General features: G+C 35.5%; 1 protein-coding gene across 1 annotated transcript in view; it reads left to right on the top strand.

Moving 5' to 3' along the window:
• LOC106707304 (ankyrin repeat domain-containing protein 50) overlaps positions 1-27,652 on the top strand; it is a 49,973-nt gene that overhangs the window by 8,275 nt on the left and 14,046 nt on the right. The window contains exons 2-14 of the mRNA XM_045682447.1: positions 18,627-19,293; positions 19,377-19,537; positions 19,917-20,123; positions 20,371-20,489; positions 21,108-21,250; positions 21,491-21,585; positions 21,714-21,830; positions 22,376-23,128; positions 23,679-23,810; positions 24,651-24,750; positions 26,411-26,510; positions 27,039-27,161; positions 27,336-27,469. Coding sequence (XP_045538403.1) covers positions 18,932-19,293; positions 19,377-19,537; positions 19,917-20,123; positions 20,371-20,489; positions 21,108-21,250; positions 21,491-21,585; positions 21,714-21,830; positions 22,376-23,128; positions 23,679-23,810; positions 24,651-24,750; positions 26,411-26,510; positions 27,039-27,161; positions 27,336-27,469 — 2,546 coding nt within the window. The 5' untranslated portion in view covers positions 18,627-18,931. The remainder of the gene's footprint in view (positions 1-18,626; positions 19,294-19,376; positions 19,538-19,916; positions 20,124-20,370; positions 20,490-21,107; positions 21,251-21,490; positions 21,586-21,713; positions 21,831-22,375; positions 23,129-23,678; positions 23,811-24,650; positions 24,751-26,410; positions 26,511-27,038; positions 27,162-27,335; positions 27,470-27,652) is intronic.

The raw sequence follows: 27,652 nt of genomic DNA, 5'->3' as shown, positions 1-27,652 counted from the left end.
TAGAGCGCCGGTGGCTCAGGGATTAAGAACTTGTCTTGCAATCTACAGGTTCTGGGTTCGAATCCCGCCATGTAACAATGTATTATCGATTTTTAATTTACATATGTAAATTTATCCGGCGTTCCTACGGTGAAGGAAGAATTTCAAAGATGTGTGAAATCAACTAACCCGCACGGAGCTAGCGTGGTTGACTATGGCCTAGTCACTCCTAAACTTAGGGTAGGCTCCGAGCACCTCAGTGCGGACGTATAGTGAGCTGATGATGACGACAAAAGCCTATTCAATTATTAATTTGAATTAGTATTCATTCATAGTTTTTTTTACTAAGATACTGTTCAAAATATGTTAATTTATGTATGCACGTTTAGTTTTACCCGTTTGGGGATTTAATGATATTCGAATTAGTACCGTTCCTTGTGACTTGCATCCGCGTTGACTCATCGTCGTAGGCGTAGCCCTGTAATGAATGACCTGAATAAAAAAGCTAGAATATGTGATCAAGTCGTTGTCAGATTGCTGTACGAGTCTCGTGACTCGGCTACGAGTGGCTTTCTGTTTATTTATTGTTAGTTTTTTCCCGAGGTATTGTTTTAAAATCTAGACTACGTTTCTATTTTTAGTTTTCATTGTGTTTTTATTCTATGTCGTCAATGTAAGTGTTCCAAGGTGACCTTGACGACTTTTTTATAATCTCGGGTAGGTGGATCCACTGTCGTAATTTTTATACAAAACCATATTGTTGTCCCTATCATTATCTTTGAAATAATAGAGATGTTACTATAGACGGTGTACTGGTCTCCTGCAGGACGATTGTCTATTATTTTATTCATAAATTCTACGCGATAGGGTGGGATAGCATTAACTTAATGATTAAGCAAATGCACAAACGGGTAGGGGCAAGTTCGATTACACCCTCCCGCGTGTCACGAACGAAGGGACAATGCAGTGAACGCTGCCTATTACATTATTGACGTAGGGTTTGTAAAAAGTAATTTTAAGACTAGCGGCAGCCCGCGACTTCGTCGGCGCAATATTAAAAAGAAAAAGTAGACTAAAATATTCCCGCATACATCAGCCATCATCCAGTGAAGGTCCTGTCAAAATCGGCCCAGACGTTTCGGTGACTACCCGGAACAAACGCCGCTTGCGGACAGACATACAAACAGACAGGCAATTTTTTTTCTTCGTTATAGGTAAAGCAAGTAAATCGCGTACACGAAAAATATTTTTTTTATTTCGATTTTATATATTAAGCTAACTAATGTATATGAATGTATATCTAAAATATGAAAGAAAACAATCGTGCAAATATAGTAGTTTCTAAGTAAATTTTACGTCTATCGAAATGTAATAAAGATACGACTTTTATATCTTATGTCTTCTATTTTCTGAATGCAGGAGTAAAGGAGCGAAGGCGAAGGGGCCAGACGGTCTCCGACTACCATTTAATTTTAAGGCTTCCAATGAATGATTGAGGGTTCGTTGACATGGCGGCGTCTGTGCCGATCCTGCGTTATGCCAATCAATAAATGCGCGCCGCCCGCAAATTTGACTAGACTAGGGCGCGTGGTTTTACACGATTGTTGCTACGAATGTTCGCGCGTAAATGCACTTTAATATTTCAGTTGATATTAACGTAATGACGTACTTTTTTAAAGTATATATAATGGTGTTATTGTTTATTTGTTAGAAGATTGATCTCTTAAAGATCTAATGCTTGTGAGGTAAAAAATGATTTGTAGTTCATGTCTGTCTCTCACACTTGCCTTTCTATTCTTTCTTTTCTTCTTTTCTAGTTATCCTTGAGTTGGAGGGTAAAAGGTAGAGTTCCCTTTTTATTGCATTCAGTTCAGTCCAGTTAGTGTAGTCATCTGTAGGCGTTTAATAAAAAAGTAGTACTCGGCGTTCTTGAAATCTTTTAATCGAACGGAAAATAATAATTACTTGTACTTGCATTGTTTGCATACCGGGTGGTCAGGTGTCAGTGACGCGGTTCCGGTGTTTATTGTACTACAATTAATTAATTCAATCAGCAAGTATGATGTGACGTTTTGTTAGTGATGTGGTTGTTAAGTAGTGTTGTTACCTGCTTGAAATAAAGATTAACCTTACGGTTTTGGTTGCTCTAAATTATATATTTGATGCATGTATGGAAGGACACATGCTAATGAAATGAGTAAGTTTTGTCTGGTCCTTCGAGTCGGATATTTAATAATTTCTGTCTCGAAGGACTGTACGAACACAGTAATGGTAATACTTTTCACACAAGTAAATTAAAAAGTTTTCATTATTTAGTTTAATTTTTGTACTACTTTTTTGTCGAGTAAAATCATCAATTTATTTTTAAAGGATTAACAAAAACATTATAAGAATAAACATAGTTCTATGCTAGTTTGTATGAAAAGATTGACTAAAGACGTTTTCTTTTAAAAATTTATAAGAACCGTATCTACAAGACACGACAATTACAAATGTAACTTAAAGCGGAATTGCGGCCACCATTTGAGACGGTATATTAGTCGCATGCATATTCAATGCGGAAGTCCGTCTGTACGAGCCCTTAGAATTGCCACGGATTTACATACTGGATGTATTTTTTTCGCCGACTATCATTCCGCTTCCAAAATGCTATTCAAATAACTTTGTGGGCGGATTTAATGCAAGGAATACTGATTAAGTATGCCTGAGTTGATATAGCAATTTATAATTTCTGTTCTCTTTTGCAAAAGATCTTCTAATAAAATAGCTGTTGCCTGTGACTATCCGCACGGAATTAAAGAAAGCGTAGCGTAGCCTGCGTGTTCTTCCAGGCTATGTTTAACATCTGTGCCGAATTTTAACAAGATCCGTTGATCCGGAGATACTTTTAACAAACATCCATCCATCCATATAAAATTTCTAATCTTATACATATAAAAGAAAGTCGTGTTAGTTACACTATTTATAACTCAAGATCGGTCGAACTGATTTAGCTGAAAATTGATGGGGAGGTAGCTTAGAACTAGGAGACGGACATAGGAACTTTTTTTTATCTCGTGTGCACTTTTTTTATTCCGCGCGGACGGAGTCGCGGGTAAAAGCTAATTTATAATATTAGTAAGATGTACCAAAGAGATTTTTTACAAATATACATACAACAAGACACGATAGATGTAATTTATTAACATACATAAGTAAGGGTGCGTTTGCACTGATGCGAATCGACGTTGAACGAATGGTATTGAAAATCAATCAATCATAAATCACTTTTTTCACTTACACAGAACTTAACGGATTCATGTATAACTGAATTAATTTTTAACAGTTCTTTTAACACTATTAAAAAATGCAATTAATTTAATAATAAGCTTTTTAATACATATATTGGTAATATAGAAAAATATTATAGTGTTTATTCTGTTTACATGAATTAATTAAGTTTCCACTGCTGAAATACTTGTATATAATTTTATAGTCAATGTTATAAAAAAATAGATATAAATTATTTTGTATAGGTACTACGGCAGTAGAAACTTACTGTTAAATAACCACTCTATCCTCATTGCGAGCACGTCCTAAAGCCCGCAACACACCTTCAGGTTCCACTGCATAGTATAAACTGAACAGTCGGACTGTTTAGTTAAATCTTACGTGTGTAGCACGTCCTAACAGTTTCATATAAATGTATTAGACGTGGAAGTTGTGAGCAATTTCCTATAGATGCCTCTGAAAGTTTGAGATTGCGACAGTCTATTGCCGTGCGCTCTGTAACTAACAACTAGACAACTAAGTTAGATCGTACCAGTTTACTCGATGTTGTTCGATGAAAATGTTTTTATTTCGCTAGAGAATAACTTTATTTATTTATTTGTATTTATATCTGAAACAAGTGATGGTATTAATTGAATTATGTTTGATATTGTTTGTTTCTTCGTGCAAATCTTACTTAACTGTCCGCTGAATAGATCGCGGTAACAGTACTTGCGCATTTTGCAAACTTCGTCGGAATATATCGATGAAAAGTGCGGTTTCAATACTTTCTTTATTGTTTTCCTCTTATTTTTTCCGCACATCGTGTCTTCCAAAAATATCGATACATTTATTATGCATATCACTCCGGAAAATCATCGATATAAGCACAACACTGCATACGTTTTTTACAAAAAAAAACAATATCCAATCCAATTAGTATAGCCCCCGTTATAAAATCGTAAGTACGTGTTGGTAAATCATTGCGGATGTCTGATGTGCTCATCTCAATGTCTGCGATTGGAGATTTGAGCAGTGCTTGTGAACTGAATACTGAGTGACAAGCGCTATCCCGATGCCTTTACATTGTTACGTCACTTTAATGTCGTAGAACTTTTTGTTAATAAATGAAAGTGTACAATACTGAAGCTTAGCCCATAGTTACTTTATGTAACGTCCTCCGTCGTATATAGGTAGGTAATGCATCTGCAATTGTGGATGTCCATGGGTAGCGGTCGCTTAACTATTTCTTCGAATTTAGGTGGCCACTTGCACGTTAAGGTGGCGACCTTATGAAATAAAAAAAATAACTACTAACAAGATGTGTACAGTTAGAAAATTAAATTGCATAAAAACTTCTTACAAAAATCATATAATAATGGTAGATTTGTAGTGACAACGAATAATTGTAGACGTAAAAGTGGTTGGTCAATATGTTGGTCGAGCTAGAACATTACTGTTTGCAAACTAAATGTACCAAGTGATACCTATTCGCAGAACGAGGTGATAAAATTATTAATTGTTAACTCTTGTAAAAATGTCACTGGTTAAAATAGTTTTTATGTTGTTGGTTTTCCGAAATGTCATAAGAAAATTCAAACTTTAGCCTGGAACAGGAAGTAGTCGTTGTTTTGAGTGAAAGGGGATTTTTTATATTTTGTTACTTAATTGTTGACTAGCTGTCGCCCGCGACTCCGTCCGCGCGGCATTAAAAAAAACATAATAAGTAGCCTATGTGTTCTTCCAGACTATTTTCTACATCTACCAAATTTCATCAAAATCCGTTCAGCCGTTCCGGAGATACCTTCAAACAAACATCCATCCATCCATCCATCTAAACATTCGCATTTATAATATTAGTATGATAACATTGGAAATCCGCATTAATGTGGTTAACCTCGTGACATTAATTGTTTAGGATTATTTAGCTGTATTGATTTATTGTAAGTAGATAGAGTAAGCACAATATTGTGGGAACGTACGTGATTCTTGATTCTTTACGATGGGGTGCTTTTAGTTGGGAGAAAGAATAGTGAAAAGGTAATGTAATTATGACTAATTTAAGAGAGCTCTACGTTCAATGATACTTTACAAATATAATTAAAATGTAATGACTCGTTTTGTTCCTCTTACATATTTATTGTCATCATAATAGGGCTGCTAGCTGTCAGCCGCGACTTTGACCGCGCGGAATTAAAAAAAAATAGTTGCCTATGCGTTTCTCCTGACATTGTCAATTGTCATACCAAATGTCATCATTTTGGAGATACCATTATTCAAACAAGCATCCATTTATCCGAAATATAGCATTTATAATGTTTGTAAAGTAAAATATGATACAAAAACAGTATCATTGTACAATAGTCGAGGCCAGCAATTAGCTGAAAGCTCGTCCGTACGCGGGGTATCGTCCTCAGGGCTATTGTTCCTGGAATCGATACCGATATGTGGGCCTTTATTTTTAGTTGCCGCCTCTGTATGGATCGCTGCTGGCCTAGTACGATGCCACTGTTGGGATTAGGTTCGCCATTTTTGTGGCGGGAATTCCTGTAAAAGATAAAAGCAAATAGTATATTGATACTTAAGGGAGCTTTTAAAAAATCTTATCAACCAAAGATATTGAAATATAATACTACTACTAATAGAGCGGACATTACGAGCACTTTCCTTCAATTAATCTTACTTCTTACTAATATTATAAATGCGAATGTTTAGATGGATGATTGTTTGTTTGAAGGTATCTTCGGAACGACAAAATGAATCTTGATGAAATTTGGCACAGATGTAGAACATAGTCTGGAAGAACACATAGGCTACTTAATGAGTTTTTTTATTGATGATTTGCGGGCGAAGGCTAGTTTAAACTAACTTATAATCGCATATACTTAATCGTCAATACTGCTATCTGTCACAAGTGTCAAACTAGACAGCATTGTAAATGTCTTTGTTTTAAACTGAAAAAAAAGAAGTCTTTAAAGTGATTGTGGTCAAATTGTGTGTTTATGATAGTGTTTTTTTATAGTTTAATTTTATATCCTCTGCCTAAGCTATTTATAAAACTACATCGTACTACATTGTTTTGATGTTTACGTTTTTATTTTTAAAGTCGGTGGCATCGCGTTTCGAATGAGTCCCGGATTTCCTGATCGTGTGGTAACAGTACTGTGGACGTGTTTTCTTTGATAGAATTTTATATTTCCGTAGTAAATCCACGGTAAGGTGGATGTTGATGGAAGATTATAATAATAATATAAAGCAGGAAACATTTATTTGAACTTGGTAATGATCGACTATAATTCACGATGAGTGCTAATATATTTTTCCGTCTGTCAGGTTGTATCTTATTCGATGTAATTTATTTGATGTTATACTGGCAGGATTACAAACTGATCGAATATTAAATAGATTATTGAGATTCTACATTTATACATTTCTCGCATACTAAGCAAATTGCAATGTTTCCACGTACATACATAATTGCAATGTATTAATACAACATATTACAGCTTTTAAATACTTTGGGCTTAACAATTAGATTTATCTGTGTAATGTTTAATGTAATTTGCTTGCCTATATTTGTATATTTATATGTGTTCAGACCATAAGTGCATTCTCGCTCCCCAACAAACAATTTAAGACCATCAACATTTTCCCCCTCGAACATATTAATTCGATTTAATTATGTGATTGATTGGCACGAGCTGGTTTAGCTTTAAAATTGAGATCTAATATATAAATTGCAAGATCTAATACAGTGAAACCTGGTTAAGTGAGACATCAAGGGACCTGCAATGTCGTTTCACTTATAGAGGTATTCCACTTACCCAGTGTCTCAGATATACAGGTATAAATAAATATCTGTCTCATTTACAGAGGGTTCCATTAATAGAGGTGAGAATACAGGTTATTTCAGTTTATTTCAGTTATTTCAGTTTGACATTTTTCAAATAAACATCTGTATGATAGTAAAGGGAAACTAAAACTGAAGGTAATTGAAGCTCAAAATTTGTACTTACGTACTTGGAATTACGTGTGGAATTTGTGGGTAGAATAAGAATGAGTAAACAAACAATGTTATCTCAGTTACAGAGGTTTATGCATATAAAATTTACTCACTGTCTCAGTTATAGAGGTAACTATGATGATAAATCGAAAGAACAAATCCCAGATATAGAGGTTTACCTCGTCCCACTAACAGAGGTAATTCAGTGCCAAAGTGTTGGGACCTCAGCATGAGTTCCAGTTATGGAGTTTTCTCACTTATCCAGGTCCCACTTAACCAAGTTTCACTGTAGTAAGATTGTAAGGATTTATATCGTGACCCGGAATAATTTTTGTAACATTTTTTTAATAAATTTAATATTACGCATGTTTATTCTTGGCCATTAAGATTAAGCGAACGATTTCTTTTGTTACCTCTAGGAATTCACTAATGAGTTAGTTAGGTAAAACTTAAAGTTTTGTGTGAGAAAAATAGGTAAAAATTTTAGTGGCACATTTTCTACTCGTTTAAATCGTTAGATTAGCAGTTAGAGGTCGTGCAAACCAATTTTGTAATATTTAAATGATTAGTAGCGAGGTTACTTCCAGTGCTTTAGTACCACAGGGTAAGGGGTTAAGCTTATTATTTATTTAAATTAAATTAAATTATTATTTAGTTCATTAACCTGCTACGGTCTGCAGTGGAAATTGTTTATTAATCTTACTAACATTATAAACTAGCTTTTACCCGCGACTCCGTCCGCGCGGAATAAAAAATAGAAAACGGGGTAAAAATTATCCTATGTCCGTTTCCTGGTTCTAAGCTACCTGCCCACCAATTTTCAGTCAAATCGATTCAGCCGTTCTTGAGTTATAAATAGTGTAACTAACACGACTTTCTTTTATAAATATAGATGAAAATGTTTGGATGGATGGATGATGTTTTTTTGAAGGTATCTCCCAGAACGGTTCGACGGATCTCGATAAAATTTGGCATAGATGTAGATCGTAGTCTGGAAGAACACATAGGCTATGGCTTCTTATGTTTTTTTTTAATTGCGCGCGGACAGAGTTGCGGGTGACAGTTATAATTAAAAATGAAATTACCATTTCACTGGCCCGTTGGATTTTGACGGTTAGCGCTGCAGAGTTTGTTGCTAACTGTTAAACGATGAATTAAACAAGCAATTTGTATGCTGAAGTGAAAGAATAGAGAATGGTGACCTAGTTAAAATTTTATAGTTAAATCTAATGATTATAATTGTGAATTAAAGTTTGTGTCATTAAACATTTCTTGTAGATGTTTTATTTCATAAACTAACCGTTGGGTTCTGAGACCAAAATTTCGGTATAAAACATGTTGTCATCCTTGTCATTATCTTTTACAAAAGAGAGATAATATGTTTTAAACGGAGATTTCGGTTTTAGAAACCCACGGTTAGAAAGAGTAAACGTTCATGTGTTAAATTTTTGTATTTTAATTTACTGGTAGAAATATTTGCAAGATAGTTTTATTTTTACAATTTCATATTTTGTTAACAGTTACTCATGGCATGGCATGATATGTCATTTGTAACACATATTCCTTTTTTTGTATTAGGTCGTTCTGAAATACATAACTTAAAATCGGATGTTATGGAAGTAGCAGTTGTCGACAATGCGCTTTCTGAACGCATCGCGTAAACTTACGTTACAATTGAGCTGCGCTAATGCAGCTCATGTTAGTTGTTTGGTAGAGCGCTATATGACGCACAATGCTTCAACGTTTTTGTACGCGTCTGATGACAGATGAATATTAATCTAGGGTTGTCAGTTTTATAATAAAAGATATGTATTTTTAACTATCTATCTATAGCAGCCTAAGGTCACCAATGCCATCCCCGCATTCTGAGAAGGCTCCCTAAACTTGTAAATGCTACTCGCGCGAAAACATTTATGTCATTAGTTTGTAAGACAAAGGCACCATATGCTATCTGTCACACCTTATATCTAAGCTTATTTTTCTTTGTAAAGATCATCTGAAGTCTTGTATTCTATGCTAATTATCTTAAGCACTCAGTTTTGGACTCTACCGCATTTTTGCTGAAATCACTTTTACATTTTAACCTAATTTGTGGAAAAAAAGTACTGTATAACTAAGTACAGTTTATCAAGGACTTAGCTACAAACCTTTACTAGGAGTTACTTCTGTGATATGGGATCTTAAACAAAAAGCAGTTCTGAATACATTGAAAATATTATCCCTAATTGACAGCCCTTAAATATGGTCTAGACTAGACAATACCGCACGGGCGTTAAGCTCCATTGTTTGAGGTTCCCTCCGCGTTCCGGTGCGACGTACACACTCAATTTTAATACGTATAATATATTTAAGTTGAAGTTTAGATTACGTGATAACTGTATTCCTCGAAAATTTACATAAACGATTTGAAGAAATTTCTTCTCTGCATTTCTAAAACGCTTGTATTTTTAACATATGAAAGCTTTGATGGAGCTTAGAAGTTTACTTAAAGTATGGAAGAAAGTAATCTTAGACTTTTCTAAGAGCGACAAGTAGACGTCTTCGGACACGCTCTCTCGACATAACTGTCTCCACTCAGACGCCCTTGTCCGCTCGAGTTTACCCTTTGCGGTGGTACATCGGTTTTCATATTATGGACAAGGTGTGTTTTAGAAATTAACCCTAATTGTGTAGGCATCTGAATGTTGTTTGACTGATAAATTTTCCTTTAACTAATATAAATAAGTCTTCGCCTATTCAACCCTTGATTTTGATGAAGGTGCAAAAACAGCATTGCAAAGTAGAAGAGGGCAAAGAATAAAAATGTAAAGAGGGAAGTAAGTCAAGAAACAACTTTTAACAATACTATGATGGTTAAATTATGGTCCCTATTTCTTTAATTTAATTACCCTGAATTATATAAAATAAAACGTAGCATCAATAATATTAGTCAGAGAGAATTCTACAGAGTATTAAGAAGCTATTTAGTGCCAAAACGTCGGAGTTTCAAAGTCTCGGGCCAACAGAGCTGTCGAGTTGTCGTATTCAGTGCACGTACCCAATTTAGGATTATCTTATCTAGCTCGAATAAGCTTTCCGTACGAAGGTCGCCGACAAATTTCGAGCGAGTAATAAAATGTTACAACTTTATTGTTAGTATATTTAATAATGTTATATCGAATATGCTTTATTACAAGAGAAAAACTATCATAACCCGTAAACATGTATCAAATAAAGTACAGTTTTCCTTTTTAATCGAAGTTTTTTTTTTTTAAATAATTGGTAGCGATACTGGCATCTACTTAGTCTAGCTGGGAATCCGGCCTGGATACTTAGAGTTCCATTCCAGTTCTATATTCAGTAATGCTAGGTAAGGTACATAAGGGCACGGGTGCATCGATATCTTCGGAGCAGAGTAAGTGCGAGTCGTAATGTTGGCAGCTCTAAGTCTTGGTGATAGGATGTTAAAACAGTTGAATGTTGGATTGACTTCTTAATGCTTTATCATTATGTTGGAGTTAATAAGGATTTAAGTATTAATAAGTGTAAGTTGAGTTGTGTAAAATATGATTGCGGTTGCGGATAACCGCAGATCTTGTATGACGTGTTTATGTTCTCGGCTGCAACGAGTTATTGCGTACTCGGCGCCGAACGCTGCACGCGATTTTGTACATCTCATCTTGCTTTATTGTATGATGAATGATAAACCAGTGGCTCGGAGTCATTCACTTCATTAATGAGAACTGTAAGGAGACTTAAAGTTTAATATCGTTGATAAATGGAGAATTTTGCTAAAAGTTTATGTATGTTAGTTTTTCCATAAAAATATATTTATACAAAATCGTCCTTAGTTACACAGTCTAAAAGTAGCAGTACATAAACAGCTTATATAGTATGTAATCCGCCTTAAGTCGCCGTTCTAACATGTCGCATATACGTTTCAAGTTAGCGATCCTTTGGGAACCCTTACGCTATTACTTTTAGGGCTTAATAAATGCGCTCGATTGACTTTAATCCAGTTAAACTTTGAACATCCTGTATCTTATAATTAACTACGAGAGTGTAGAGTTATCTTTCTATGGATAAGCGGCTAAGCATGTACAATTAAGTTTTTCCTGAAAAATACATAGTTTAATCTAGTACAATACATCTTTTTTGGACACCGTACATTGATTTTTTTATGTCAAAGTTATTGTATATATACGAAGTAATCTTAATATTCATAGTTCCACTTTTATAGTTATATATCTTCCAAAGAATACCTACTATCTTTTACTACTGCTTTGTCTTTTATCATGAATATTTTTCGCATGACTTTTGGCTTGATTTGTTATATATATGCAAATGTTATATTACATACATGTTTTACAGTAATACTGTTTCTAACCTTATTACCAAGAATCACATCTTGAATATTTTATAGTCTTGTTATCTCTTTATTTAATTATATCTTGTTTCATAGACCATTTAGTAAATATTATCTTGACAAAGAGACGCCGACGCTCGGTTGACACTGATACCGTGATTTTCTAGAGAATGCAACCACGATATTTAGCGCATAAATCAACCAGATAACTATTTGAACTTGCATCCGTTAGCTTTCAATTGAGACATTTATGTATATATAAGATATATGAGAATCTAGCGGTCAAAGTATCTAATGAGTCATTGGGTCTAGATTCGATTCCAAGACGTTCTGTCATACTGTTTACTTGTGTTACTAATAATAATTTGTTGGTTATGGATTCCGAAAGCGTCACCATTTCTACTTAGTCTGTAGAAATGGTGACGCTTTCGGAGTAATAAAGTTGGTCAGAAAATAGTAGTCATTTATGAGCGTTTCAAATTGTATGTTTTTATAACACATGTTGCTTGTTAAATTATTACATTAATGTAAACATTCATAAGCAAATTTATTTTCGATCATGCGTTATACATTATTCTTTGTAATTGTATCCGCTAATTGAGTTGCCTGGCAGAAGCGCAATGTAATAACAATTTACGCAAAACATCGGCACACTCTTGTGTTTATTACTCTATCCAGACACATTATACGAATACGTGAATAGGATAAATTTCATGTGAGGTTATGTTATATGAAATGCGCTTTTTAATTTTGTCGGACTTTATAAGTTATGCGCGTGCATACAGCTTTAAAAAGAGGCGTTGAAAAAAATGCGGGAAATAACGCTCGTGCCCCGCCATAATGGAATTGCGAGAGGCCTCATTCAAATTTCGAATGAATTTAGTATGTTTTCTTTTTATCACTGGCCAATGGTGCGCTTTGTTTCATGACGGCCAGTCGTATTTTCATTGTCAGTCGTCGGTGCATTTGTAATGGAGTTTGAAAAGAAAAAATTTTTTTCAATGTCTGTTATCTCAATACAAATTGAAAGATCTATCTTTTTGGTTTAATAAGTCTGTAGCATGAAAGCGGCTTTTATACATGGCGTTTTTGAGAACAGAAAACATTATTTATTAAAGCGAACCTATGTTAAAGACCGTATTTTCTTTTTTATATTTTAAAATTATGCAGTGAATTAAATTTTATTATACCGAGTTTAATGCGCTAATCTAGAATGGCTTCAAAACATTAAGTTAAGCCATTTATTATCCACTTACCATTGAACCTTGCATAGGATTATCTATGATTATACATAAACATAGCAAATTTTATAAATTAACTGAAATAAAATTATCTATCTCTCTTATATTACATGGTTTTACATATTTACTAGCTGTCGCTCGCGACTCCGTCCGCGCGCAGTTTAAAAAAAAAACTAAATGGGGGGGGGGGTTATGAAAAATAGATGTTGGCCGATTCTCAGACCTACTGAATATGCTCACTAAATTTCATGGGAATCGGTCAAGCCGTTTCGGAGGAGTTCAAGTTCGAACCCCGTGACACGAGAATTTTATATATAAGACGAGAATTTTATATATAAGATTTATTAAAAACTTGCTGTTGCCCGCAACTCTGTCCGCGGGGAATTTAAAAACGTGATAAGCCTATATGTTTTTCCAGACTATGTTCTACATCTGTGCCAAATGTCGTCAAGATCCATTGTGCCGTTTCAGAGATACCTTCAAACAAACATCCATCCACCCATTCATCCATGTATGATTAATTTTATATTTATATTGATACTACATAATATGCAAGTGTAAAAAATCTTAAATTTCGTCTGGCTGTAGTAGATATTTTTCTTTTATTTGTCATTTATATGTGCTCTCAAGGGTATTTTTATCTCCTTTTACATCGTTAACTCCGAGTATGACAGAAAAATGATAATTTAGCAGTCTCTTAGCGTAGAATTCTTACAGTAAAAATATTTAAAGGACAATTAGGCTAAGTGTATCAGTTTATCATACTATTGCGCCATTCTATCATGCTACATGCATGCGGTGAAGCGTTATACGGAAGACGTCCGCAAATAGATTGATGTGATTTCATAACGGACCGTGATATCATAATGACATGCGTGTGCGCATTGCATTATTAATGTGATCTTAAAGCGTATAATATCTGAAGCAAGTTAATATATGAGCGACTTCGTTTATAATGTTGGATGTGTTCAAGTATAGTGTTTTAACTGTGTAAGGGATAAGATAATTGGAGGAGTAGCATGTCAATTTTTCTTCAGAATACTCGCCTGATGACTTATATGTCAAATGTTTGTTATTTCGCACCAGTGTTCATTATGTATCAATCATAGTTCACTATGTAGCTGGATGATGTTGCACAACGATAAGTGTCATCTGAAATCGAACTCTTACGTCGCGAATCTAAGCTAGCAACTATATCTATACATACTTTGTTGTTTATTTTTCAAGATCGCATTTCGAAATAACGGCGTTTTAATATCATCGTGCGATAAAAGGATTGACATATGCTTAAAATAAAATTAATTTTATGTTTTTTATGGCTTGGTCCTATGTATCTAGGCTATACATTTGTTGTAGGTTTATCTTGTTGATCTTATGCTTTGTAGTTATTTCTGAAATGACCGAAGATAGATCGATTTGTTGGATAAAAATCCTGGTACGATGATCCTACGTGAGTGAGAACATAGGATGATGATGATGATCGTATTATGTGCAGTATTGTTTACGTATTGTATTGTATTGTGGACTGTATTTTTGTTATTGTGTTGGTAGCGGATGTTTTATTTAGGCTATATATCATAGCATCTGTTGATTCGCTTATTTAAACTATTATGTCATTCGAATAGCTTGCAAATGCCATCAACGCATCGCATTCGCTATTATCAGAGTTAAAGTATTGTAACTCTTGCGAAATGATGACGATTCCCTCTTCACGCCATCGGAGGTAATGACGAAAAGAGTTACTTAATATAAGAGATGTGACTCTTCATTTTCGGTTGGGTCGATTGGTATTAACTGTATTATTAACGCATAATGGCTATGTCTTTTTATTATACTCGTAGGACTAAAACACGTGCAGTAATGTTCATATTACTCAACACGTGCAGCCTCTTAACCTACATGAATATCTTATACCATCTTATAAACTACTGGGAGAATTTTATGTAACACTTTAAATAAGTTCATTGTGTTTTTTCTACTTATTTATTATTTATTTATTTATTTATTTACAATACAATAAAAACCTAAAATAGAACTATGTCCCACAAAATTATAAACTCTTATAATTATATCCCACTTGATACAGTTTTGTAGATATCTTTTAATTTTGCGTTATAATGTGATAAATTTTAGCATTTGGAAATATTAGGTTTAGACTTAAGATGAACATTGTTATATAATTGTAATCTTTTTTTATAAAGGGCACGGAATTGGAAGGTCACAATATATCATTAGAATAAAATATAAATACTAGCTGTCGCCACCGATTCCGTCCGCGCGCAGTAAAAAAAAATGAAAAATAGATGTTGGCCGATTCTCAGACCTACTGAATATGCTCACAAAATTTCATGAGAATCGGTCAAGCCGTTTCGGAGGAGTACGGGAACGAAAACTGTGACACGAGAATTTTATATATTAGATAAGATTTTACGTTTTTTTTTTCTTTTCATTGGAATACAATGCTTCGTATTTTTATAATAACAAAGCAAACCGTTATTCAAGTATAATCCGCGATGGAAATACTCCATTCAAATATTATCGCACGATTTTTGCATCGCGTAACACGCCTCAAGTATATAAAATGGAATATTCTAATTTTAGAATCGCAGTAGCGGACTCAAATATCTATTAACATTGTGAGAATACAGAGCTACTGTTTACAGCACATAGTTTATAGGATATCTCGATGCACATATAATTGTACTGAGAATCGTCTGTTTTGAAATTCGACTACAGAAGTCAAATTAGAAAATCTCGACCTAAGTCTTACTCTATCTCCACTCAGTTAACTAAGTTCGAATTTATAAGTCATTTAAAAAAAATAGTATTGCTTGTACAGATGATTTATTGATGAAGATTGGAGAATTTCTTTGTATTAAAAAAGACAAGGGAAGTATTAAAGTAATTAACTTTATTACATCTATGGTTTTTAATTTATAATTAACAACTATCTTGGTTTTTATCAGGATCTACATAGGTTCAAATCTGTGTCGGTAGCTTAGTAGACGGTAGGTTCGAATCTGTGTCGGTAGCTTAGTAGATGTGCGTTCGGACACTGACCTAGTACAGTTATATTTAAATATTTATACCACGGTAATACGTACAATAACATACTTAAGAGCGTGAACCGATGTGAAATTATCATAAATTAAAATATACGCAAATTGCTGCGTACGTACAATATCATGCAAAGCTCGTGCATATACGTTCCTTTATAGTTTTCACAATTTTTTGAAGTGTATGACGAAAGTTTGTTTGAAGATATCTCCGGAGCAGTTTAACGGGTCTAGATGGAATTTGGCACAGATGTAGAACATAGTCTGGAAGAACACATAGACTACTTATTTACGTTCTTTTTTTTAATTCTGCGCAGACGGAGTCGCGGTCGACATGTAGTTAGTATATATTAGTAATAAGTAAGGTTATGATAATAGCTAGTTCTTTAAGACATACCAAAGTCCAGTTTACTGTTTTCTTTCAAATGAGCGACTAGCGAACTATTATCTAAGCAACTAATCCCGTATAATATTTCAGTACGAAATCGATCACAAATTGAGCCGACAATGGCAATGTCCTTGTATCCGGAATAAGATTTATTGTCGGGTTGTAAACATCCGGTTTATATGCCAATAAGTCGCTAGCGCTGAACTCCATCCATCAAATAAGTAATTGAGGAAAAGTTTCTTATATTTTGTTACACAACATTGATCGGGGCAAGAAAGAAAAGGCTTCTAAATCTTTATAGGTCAAGTCACATTGACTGTTCTAGATATTGCAGATATGTATCGTGTAATGAGAGAAATACATCTATCTTAATATATATAAATCTCGTGTCACAATGCTTGTCCTCAATGGACTCCTAAACCACTTAACCGATTATAATAAAATTCGCACACCATGTGCAGTTCGATCCAACTTGAGAGATAGGATAGTTTAAATCTCAAATTGTAGTCGCAATTTTTATTTATTGCTAATTATTTGTCTGTTATTATTTGACAGTCACAATTATCTGTTAACTCCAAATGATTCTAACAGATGTCGATACCTTTCGACTGGGTTGAGTAAGTAATCAATAGATGGCGCTGCTATGGTAAATCTACGAACGTGTCATATAAGCTACATTTATTTTTATCTATTTTTCATACCCCAATTAAGTTTTTTTTAACTGCGCGCGGACGGAGTCGCGGGCGACAGCTAGTAGGTATATAAATGAACTCTCACAATTTTTGCGTTGTTTGTCTACGAAGTATGCAACAAATTGTTATACTTTTACATTTCGTGATAGAAAGCCTTCTTTTCGACCTATAAAAAATGAATGCACAAATTCAACGTATTTAAGACCTACCCTAAGTGAGAACTTGTAAAACAAAATTACGCCTTTAAAGTTTTCATTCGTCGCGCGGAAAATCCAGACACAACTAGGGGTGGGTATGCTTAGGGTGACTACCCGCATATTAATTTAAACTTTATCATCAAGATATAAAGTTGACATTGCAATAGCAAGTTTAAAACTTTTTACATTGATCCTTAACCGTTGAGCTTCCGGCAATTGAGAATTAAGGAGGAAATTCACTTACCTATGTTGACGAATTCAGTTTCATTATAAAAACGACTCTATTTCATTTGTGATATAGATGTGTTTTGAATGAAATATGATGCTGGCACCCGTTGTGTAATGTTGACGTATCACGAACAAACGTTAACCGGCTCATTTGTACCGTTTTGTCGAATTAACTTTTGACATGAGAATTAATTTAACTTTACGACGAACGATGATTTGTACAAAATAAAGCTCCATGCCACATGAACTCGCCAGGCGAGTCAGTAGCGCTTGTAAGTCTCTTTAATTCATTTGCAACATACTGAACAACAGCCATATTACTATGAGATTTTTTATTCTAATTAAACTAGTAAACAACGTTTTGACAACCCTATGGTAATGGTGGTATTATTATAAAATGTTGTAGAGCACGTCTCAGTCTATGATGGAGATACCAAAAAGTATTTAATTAAACCTGTAAGACGTCCTTCATATTGAGAATGCGGAAAATTTTAATGAACCAAAGAAAGTTTTCTGAAAGTAATTTGCATTTTATTTTGTGAGTTTTTTTTTTTCGGTAAGTTTATTCGCCTTTCTGTTGACTCCAGGATCTAGTTCAAGATTATGTAGATTTAAGAAATATTCGTGTGTAAAAGACCTAGTTTTGACTGTTCTTTTTACTTATAAATCCATTGTTTTCTTTGACTTTGGACTATCTTACTTCTAACTAATATTATAAATGAATGGCTCAACGGATTTCGATGAAATTTGGCATAGATTTAGATCATAGTCTGAAAGAACATATAGGCTACTAATTGTTTTTTTTTTTAAATTCCGCGGAGTAGTCTCGGGTGATTGCTAGTATCGAAAGTAAATTTAAATTTTTAGAAAGTGGCTCTATAGATTTTAGTTACAAAATTATTCTCATATACACGAATAGAACCTGGATTAGTTTTTTCGTCAGTTTAAATACAAGTTCTTCAACGCCTTGTTGTACATTTTATCCATCTTTACGAAACCCCAAGCGTTGGTCTACTTTACACCGCTTCTTAAGATCGTTGTAAAGCCTTTTTGCTTAGGCCATTAAACCCTATTCAGAACATGTCAAAGACCTAAAGCGTACAAAGATCCCATCTGAATATTCAAGTGATGTCCTTGATAGTGTAAGCTCGTATGACGCTACCTTTTCCTGTTAATGCACCATAAATTCAGGTCATTATTTCTTGCTAACACAAACTTTTACTACTAACTGTTCTTTCCTTTTTTCAGGTCGCGTGACGTGCTACATGATGTGCCAAGAAAATATTACGTCACAGCTGTCAGGTCTGCACCTAAGCAAAGGAAAAGGATCCTATCCACGTATCATGACTTGAATCTCTGCAGAACTTCACACTGAATGTGATAAACAGCTAGGGCTATTTAATTAATTTTCCACTTGTTTCCTAACCAGCCCCGGTTCCTCTAGTTTTAACGTCAATTAACAAACCAAAGCCAATATTTTAAAAAAGTGTATAGGGTCTCGATAGAAACGTAATACGAAATTATATATTTTTCTTAACCAAAGCTAGTCTAAGATGTCGAATCAAATGCCGATTTATAGTCAAGTAGTGCCGAAGTCACAGTTCAAAGGTAAGAATTCAAAAGGGATGGCCACACGGGAGTCGAGGGGTCAGAATCTAGCGAGGGCGGACTTTGACCCTTTGAATTTCAACCACGGCGGAAACATACAGTTGATGAATGCGCCTTTAGAGAACAGAATTGAGAAGTTAGAGAAGAGGGAGTCGAGAAGGAAGGAAGAAAGTAGCAGATCGAGACGGAAAACTGACTCGAGTGAGGGAAAGGTGGAGGCTTATTTAAGGCAGAACCAAGTCAGCATGAGGCAGCAGCAGCACAGGCATTCCGCTGTGAGGCAAGCTGAGCACAGAGTTAATCTTAGGTAAATATTATCACTACTTATATATTATGGACTATACATGAATTTTTAATATTCACGTAATTAACTTTATTAATTAAATACAGATCTCTTCCTTTGAACGAAGTGTCAACCCCTCGAGGCCACGATAGAACGCCGACAGACAGGCATCGGGGCTTTCCAGAGAGAGAACGAGACGGCTGCAGGGAGTACCGACGTGAAAGAGATAGAGATAAAGATCGAGAGAGAGACAATTTTGAATTTGACGGTAAGGGTTTATATTATCTTTATGTTTTATTATGGCTTGAAAGAAAATAAAACAAAAAATACACAGGAATATAGGTAAATTCTAACACTTTAACTGCTCCGTTGTTATCCGAGGACATAAATGTGCCGGTAGCTTAAGTCAGAAGCTTAAAGGTTTTCTGCATGTTTTAAAACGAAGCGAATTAGTACAACAAAGATGGTTTCGTTTCCATAGTATTCCAATGCAACGTAAATTGCGAGCGTTTACGCAGTTGGTTATATTTATAGTAAGTGTAACGTGTAGTTAACTTCTTTTTTATATTAGTCAAGAAAAATAAATAGGACGTTTAGACACTAAAATGTATGAAGAAAATAATTTAATAAGCTTTTATTATTATCAGGTACACCATTAAGTCCGATAGCATCACGTGCTCATGATAAAGATTCCAACCGGCCAGTGCGTAAGTCGTCATCCGCGCATAAAGTGACAGAGGCGACTATAACGACGGACAAACGACGTTTCTTCTGCAGGGAGTGGGCCTTCCAGAAGATCGCGCATTGCCTTGAACAGCGGCCCGTCAGCAAGACGTGCGGGGCGCTTATACTAGGTAAGATGAAATTACCGACTTCTTAACGGGTCGGCACTTATGTACTTCTCCTCCATACATCTCTATCAACCGTCATATCTGAATTTACCCCCTTTTTACGCATATCCCTCTTTCACACAATCCATCCATACTTTCTTTCGTCTTAGCCTTAATCAATCTATTCTTAAGTTCTCAAGTCGGTAGAGTAGATGGAATTATTCGTATTAATTGTATAACGGCTCAATGTTTTTTTTTTTGTTATTTGCAGGAGACGCTGGTAGCGGTAAGACTGCGCTCTGTCAGGAGTTGAGTCAGCCGGGACAAGGTCCGCAGGCGCGGCAGCAGCGCGCTTTGAACAGGCGATTGTTGGCACGATATTTTTTACAGGTATGATAGCAAAGCAATACTCTTTATGTTATAACAGCGAATAAATATATGCAAAAGTGCTACACACAGTGACACTAAATGAGTCCCCTACTGTACTGATTCAGCGAGAGAAATATACAATTAGAGACTGAGACAGAGAGTGGCAGAAACATCGTTTTCGTTCAGGTCTTAATTCCGCTTGAAGAGCTAGATATCTGGGTACAGTTTATCAACTTACTAATCGTCTCTTTACCAGAACAACATGATATTTTTTAAACCACAACTTTACAGGAGTGCAATTTTAAACATTTAAGCGTTGATAAATTCTAAAATTTTACCGTCGGAAAACAATTAAATTGTTGCGGTAATTAATGTGATTTCTGATAATAAGAAAAAAAAAACAAATTTCCTTATGAAATTAGAATTTATCAACGCTTGAATGTTTAAAATTACTCTCCTGTAAAGTTAAAAAATATCATGTTGTTCTTGTAAAGAGGTGATATGATACGATAATTTTTTTTTATATTATAAGGTGGCAGACAGTCAAACCAGAGTAGAGACCATAGACGGATGTCTATGGGCGCGCAATTGCATATGAGTTACCTTTAATCAAGAATGTGTTTTTTCTGTTTATTTCAGGGTGACAATGAGAACAGTCTCCGTCCTGGTGAGTTCGTGCGGTCTGTTGCTATGCAGATATTAAGTCACTCGTCGCGACGTCCGCGAACTGACGCTGAGCGAGATCAGTCGCCGAGAGACGATTCTACTCCGCTCACTAACAGGTAACTATTCCTAGGATGCGACATATTTTTTTTGTTTTATATTCTTTGCGTGGGAAGAAATGGTTTTTATTTCTTTCTTAAATATAGACATCTCGAAAAATGTCTTTCACTTATGAAACTTACCTTGTATATTCAGTAATTTACATAGGCATCAATAACCTTTGGGTAATAATGTTTCTGCTATTAATTATTTTTTTGAAACTATTTTAACTGTAAACTTTATAATTTTATGATTTTCAGACGTAATTCGGAAGAAGAACGATTAATACAGCGGTTCAGTGAATTAGGCGATGATGGCGAGGAAAGTTCGAAGCCATTGCTTGCGGATAGTGAAGGTATAACGAGATTCAAACTTTATATCGGCTCGGGGTTAGATGCGAGCGCATGTCGTTATTGCCAGCTGTTATAAAGTTTGGATGGCAATTACGATTATTATAGTAATATGTATGTTTGTTTGTAGCAGAGCAGCGTACAGATGAGGAGGAGTGCGGCAGCGGGCGGCGCACGCGCACCATAGATCGCATACATGAGAGAGATGCCTACACTGACTCCATGCCCACAGCCTCCCAGCAACAAAATGATATAGATGACGCAGCTCTCACACATACTGATGATGTTAGTTGATTGAATTAGTTACATAGTTTGGGAATAAAATAGTTTCTAGGTGTGCCAATGTTATGTTCCCGGAATAATCTTCTAGATCACTTGAGTTTGACCACCGAGGGGGTTTTAGTGGGTCAAATCCCACATAACCCTGTCTCCACCCCTCCCCCCGACACCAAAAAAAGGTGGGCCAATATTGTGGCAATGGAGTTACCAACGCCTGATGAAAAGTTTTTTCATCAACTGACACACTGATGTTACGAAATAATCTTATCTTAATGTTATAAGTACAACAGAGAGTCTAGCATGAATATATGCGACATGCGCCTTCGTTTCGTCATCGACACGATGTGTTAAAATTTGTTGGTGTACTTAAGCCAGATACACAAATTTTGTCGATGACGTTACGATAATGTTCTCACGATTATTCGTGCTTGGCCCATTATTAATCAATATTAGATTACAAAATAATCTTTAACTTTTTCATGCAAACTTCTTTAAAAGATTTTTTTTTTATTTTACAGTTGCCCGAAATCTTGCCACGTTCGAGCGTGAAAGCAACAAATCCTTTCATAAACGATGAAAACAATCCCGATTTCCGTTTGTACGAAAATCACGAGAATCTATTTTTACGTAACATTTCGCAACGTCAATCCAAAGAAATGAGAAATTCACGACTTTTGCGACAAAGCTCCGAACCTTTGAATGAAAAGAAGCCAACTTTATTACAAAAAAGTCTATCTACGGAACAAAAGAACGAAAGTTCCAGTGAAAATGAGAAGCCTAAAGTTGAAAATAGTCCTCCGAAATCTCGAATACCTGTCGCTAACTTTCGATATCCGAATAAAAGTGATTTACGTCCTAATTCAAATGAAAACTCTCCACATAAAAGATTAGATGATAAAAAGGAACGACCATCATCGCCTAAAGCAGAAGAATCTGAACTGCCAGAATACCAAAATATATTAACACAAGAGATAGTAAACGAACAAATTGATATAGAAAAGTTATTAGAAAAGAAACGATCAGAGAGTGAAGATATGCCTCCTCCTATTCCTAGTCTACCTATCAGTCCTAGGACGTTAATAGCTAACGCATATTATGACAAGCTGCTGTCAGAACCGGAGATACAGCAAGCGTTACTGCCGCATAACTTAGAGAAGAATCCAGATGAATGCTTCAAGAAGGCTCTGTTGTTCCCTTTACTAGAGATTGATCCACCAAAACAGTGTTTGTTTTTACTCGTGGATGCTATAGATGAAGGATCTATAAGTGGTCAGTATACATTTTTTTTGAAGATTTAATCATATACTTAAGATTATGAATACAAATTTTGGGTTTTGTATCTTTTTAGTAACATAAAAAAATTAGATTCATCGAAATATTATTTATTATCTTTAAAAATGTGTATAGTAATCTTCGGATATCGTAGCAGCTCTGAAATTCGCGCAAGTCGCTGCGCAGTTAACAATGATAGTTGTGTTTTCGTAGCGAGATGCGGATGGAGGGCACTGCGACACGCCGATGTCGTCCAAGATATTTGAAAACAACTATACTTTAGTTACTACTTATATATGATAGGTCTATCTGTCCCTGCGACTTCTTCCGCCTGAAATACTGTCTTCGGGTAGCATTTATTCGCGTTAAAAGTAGCCTATGTCCTTACTCAGGGTCTAGACTATCTGGGTACCAAATGCCATTTAAATCGGTTCAGTAGTTTTGCCGTGAAAGCGAGACAGACAGAGTTACTTTCGTATTTATAATATTAGTAAGGATTAGTAAGGATTGAATAATGAATCAGTTATATTTTTTGTCACATTTCCAGGTCAAACTCAAAGCGAGAGTTCAGACAGTGTTGCGGCGCTGTTAGCTCGTCACCAACACTTGCTGCCGCACTGGTTGCTGCTTGTGTGTACTGCACGACGACATTGCAAAGGACTCACTAAGATGTTCACTGGTTTGTTTATATTTTCTATAATTGTAAAGAGAAAAGATTTGATTGTTTGTTTGAATAGGCTCAGAAACTACTTACCCGATTTGTAATATTCCTTCAATGTTAGGAAGCTACACTATCCTTGGGTTATATAGACTATATTTGTTATCGATTTATTTTAATTCCTCGCGAACAAAGTCGCATAATAGTAAAGTCTAATCGCGGAGGACGAAGAATTTCGTACATTGAAATGTCATTACCTGTCTCTGTCACTCCCGCGTATATACAATGAGTCTCGCTCGCATAGATACAATGGCCGCCGTCCTCAGGGATTGTTAACCTTTTACTGGAGACTAAAAGGTTTGTTCTTGTTTGCATAATGTGGTTTTGGTTGGCCTTGAATCACGACAAAAAGTTCTTGATTTGCTTGACCTTGACTATACTTTTAATATAAAATCTAAATAAATAATTTATATAATAATAATAACTATATTTCATAAGTTGGTAAATTTTAATTCATGTAAACAGCACTAAATATAAAAATGTTTGTGACCACTGTCAGTAGGTAAAGAGGTCATTGTACGAAATTCTTCGTGCTCCGCGACTGGACTTTAGAGAAAATTTATTTATATTAGTAATTTTTCTAAAAGCAAATATTTTTTATACTAAACTAGCTTTAACCACGACTCCGTCCGCGCGGAATAAAAAATAGAAAACGGGGTTAAAAATTATCCTATGTCCGTTTCCTGGTTCTAAGCTACCTGCCCATCAATTTTCAGTCAAATCGATTCAGCCGTTCTTGAGTTATAAATAGTGTAACTAACACGACTTTCTTTTATATGTATAGATATGTTATATTTACAGGTTTTCGAAAGATAACACTAGACGAGCTGCAGCGTGCTCACGTGTCTGCTGACGTACAGCGCTACGTACTCGCACGTCTAGACACAGAGCCCAAACTAAGGTGACATTTATTTTTATTTTATAGATTTCAGACAGTGACTAACATTTTTATTTCTATTTTTCAATACCTACTGTTAGCTTGCTTATCCACAATATGGCGGACGTTATATTTTTTGCGCAATCCTACGACAATAAAAAAAAAACATGTGTTTTCATAATATTTATTTTAAAACTTGAAAATGAAGTACCGAAAGTGGGAATTCAAAAATATTTATGTCATGTTTAGAACATACCTACTTGTATTTGTTTCCATTACATAAATATATATACAAAAAAAAATATTTTAACCTCAACTCAATTTCTAAAATATTAGGTCCTTACATATGAAATTGGCGTTTTGTATGGGAGGAGCAAAAAGTCGAATATTTTTTAATATAATATATTTAATTAATCAAAGTATGAACCATTATTTTCTATGCACTTTTGCCATCTCATAGGTAGTACATTGATCCCTTTACTAAAAAAAACCAGTCGGACGGGAATCAATAAAATCTTTGAAGGCGATTTGGACTGCCCCATCGGAGTTGAATTTTTTCCCTTGCAAGAAGTTATCCAAATTTCGAAAAAAATGGTAATCTGTTGGAGCAAGGTCCGGGGAGTACGGAGGATGTCTTAGACTTTCCAATTGAAGCTCTTCTAATTTAGTAGCCGTCTGTTGCGCAGAGTGTGGTCTAGCATTGTCGTGAAGCAGCAGTGGCGTGGAGCGATTGACCAGCCTAGGTTGTTTAGCCGCTAGCTTTTCCATCATGGTTTGCAATTGCTGACAATAGACATCAGCCGTAATAGTCTGGCCAGATTTGAGAAAACTGTAATGAACAATACCGGCACTAGTCCACCAAACGCTTACAAGTAACTTTTTTGGGGTTAATTTTCGCTTGGGGTAGGATTTGGCTGGCTGGCCAGGATCCAACCATTGCGCTGAGCGCTTCCGATTATCGTAAAGAACCCATTTTTCATCACAGGTAATGATTCGATTTAAAATACCTTCATTATTGTGCCGGTTTAGTAATGTAACGCAACAGTCGACGCGCGTTTGCCGGTTTGCTTCAGTCAATTCGTGAGGTACCCACCTTTCAAGCTTTTTAATCTTCCCAATTTGCTTCAAGTGAATTAAAACAGTTTTATCACTAACATCGCAGCCTGCAGCTAACTCGGACGTGGTTTGCGATGGATCCGCTTCCACAATAGCCTTCAACTCTTCATTATCAACTTGAGTCTCAGGCCGTCCACGGGGCTTGTTCTGCAGATCGAAATTTCCAGAACGAAAACGTTGGAAACAAAAACGAACTGTGTTTTCTTTTGCAACACGACCGCTATACACGTCATTCACCCTTCGAGTCGTTTCCGCAGCACTAGTGCCACGGCGGAACTCGTACTCGTAAATAATGCGATATTTTAAGTTTTCCATTTTGTAAAATGAGTGACGCAAACAGAAAAAAACAGAATAAAAAAACAAATGAATGACGGTCATCGAACCACAAATACATGAGTCTATAGCTGTACAAATTTGAATTTGGAATTCCTTACCAAAGAGGAGAAATTCGTGATTAAAGCGGCCAGTACGAAACACGCCAATTTCATATGTAAGGACCTAATATAACAGAATGTGTACATGGGAATGTTTCGGCAGTGGAATCTCACACTAAGATTTGTTTCATCAGAGCACGTGTTTCGAGTGACTCCGCGGCTGCGGCGGCGGCTGCTGCTGCTCTCGACCATCTCCGCATCAAGAGTGACGGCTGCCTGCTGTATCTAGAAAAGGTAACTAACATTCTATTATTTTGGTCTTCCACAACCTGCCCTTATACCTATGGAGGGTAGGCACAGTATGTACTACTTCTCCATACATTTCTATTAGCTGTCATAGCTGAATTTACCCCCTTACGTATATCCTCTTTCATACAATCCATCCATACTTTCTTTGGTCTTCCTCTACCTTTATAGCCTACATTCAATCTCATAGTGGTTACATTTTATTATTTTGGTATTTATAACTTTGTTTCATTAGATTTTAGTATTTTGGTAACTATATATCTTTTTCTTACTAATATTATAAATGTTTAGATAGATGGATCGATGTATGTTTGTTAGAAGGTATCTCCAGAACTGCAAAACAGATCTCGGTAAAATTTGGCATAGTTATAGAACATAGTCTGGAAGAACACATAGGTTACTGGTTATGTTTTTTTTAAAATCTGCAGGAGTGAAGTCGCCGGCAAAAGCTAGTTAATATATTAAATTACAAATATGTATATTTCAACATTATTATGACAGTATTTTTTTATTCAGGTACTGGACGGTGTAGCGGATGGATTTATTGCTTTGCGCGAGATAAGAGAAATACCTGGTACTCTCAACGGGCTGTATCTGTGGCTGGCGCAAAGATTGTTTCATGGACGGCGATTCACTAAGGTAATTATGTAATAAATATACCACATTACCAATCAGAGTCATTATGTGATCACTAAAAACTTCTCTTAGTGTAGCTTTATCTTACTTTATCCATTACACAGTTGCTGAAAGAAAAAGGAGGTAATATTTTTTTGTATGTTTCGTCAGTGAAAACTCATTGTAAACATGTTCCAGGTCCGTCTTCTGCTGGATGTGCTGCTGGCGGCGCGGTGCGGCGTCACCGAGGAGATGCTGTACAAGTGCCTGCTCACAAAGGAGTACAGCGTCACTAGAGAAGATTTCAATAGGAGGCTGCATCTGCTGAGGAGGTACCTCCTTTTTTACTGGTTGATAGTTAAGCATGGTGATATCAAGAATACAACTCAAAGTAATCCAAGGTAGTGATTAAGTACGAACTTGGCGTGATCCTCGCATACATCATCAACTCACTATACGTCCCCACTGAGGGGCTCGGAGCCTACCCCAAGTTAGGGGTGACTAGGTCATAGTCA

The sequence above is a fragment of the Papilio machaon genome, chromosome 19, assembly GCF_912999745.1.
Source record: "Papilio machaon chromosome 19, ilPapMach1.1, whole genome shotgun sequence".
Taxonomy (NCBI): domain Eukaryota; kingdom Metazoa; phylum Arthropoda; class Insecta; order Lepidoptera; family Papilionidae; genus Papilio; species Papilio machaon.
This window is presented reverse-complemented; position numbering and strand designations above follow the sequence as displayed.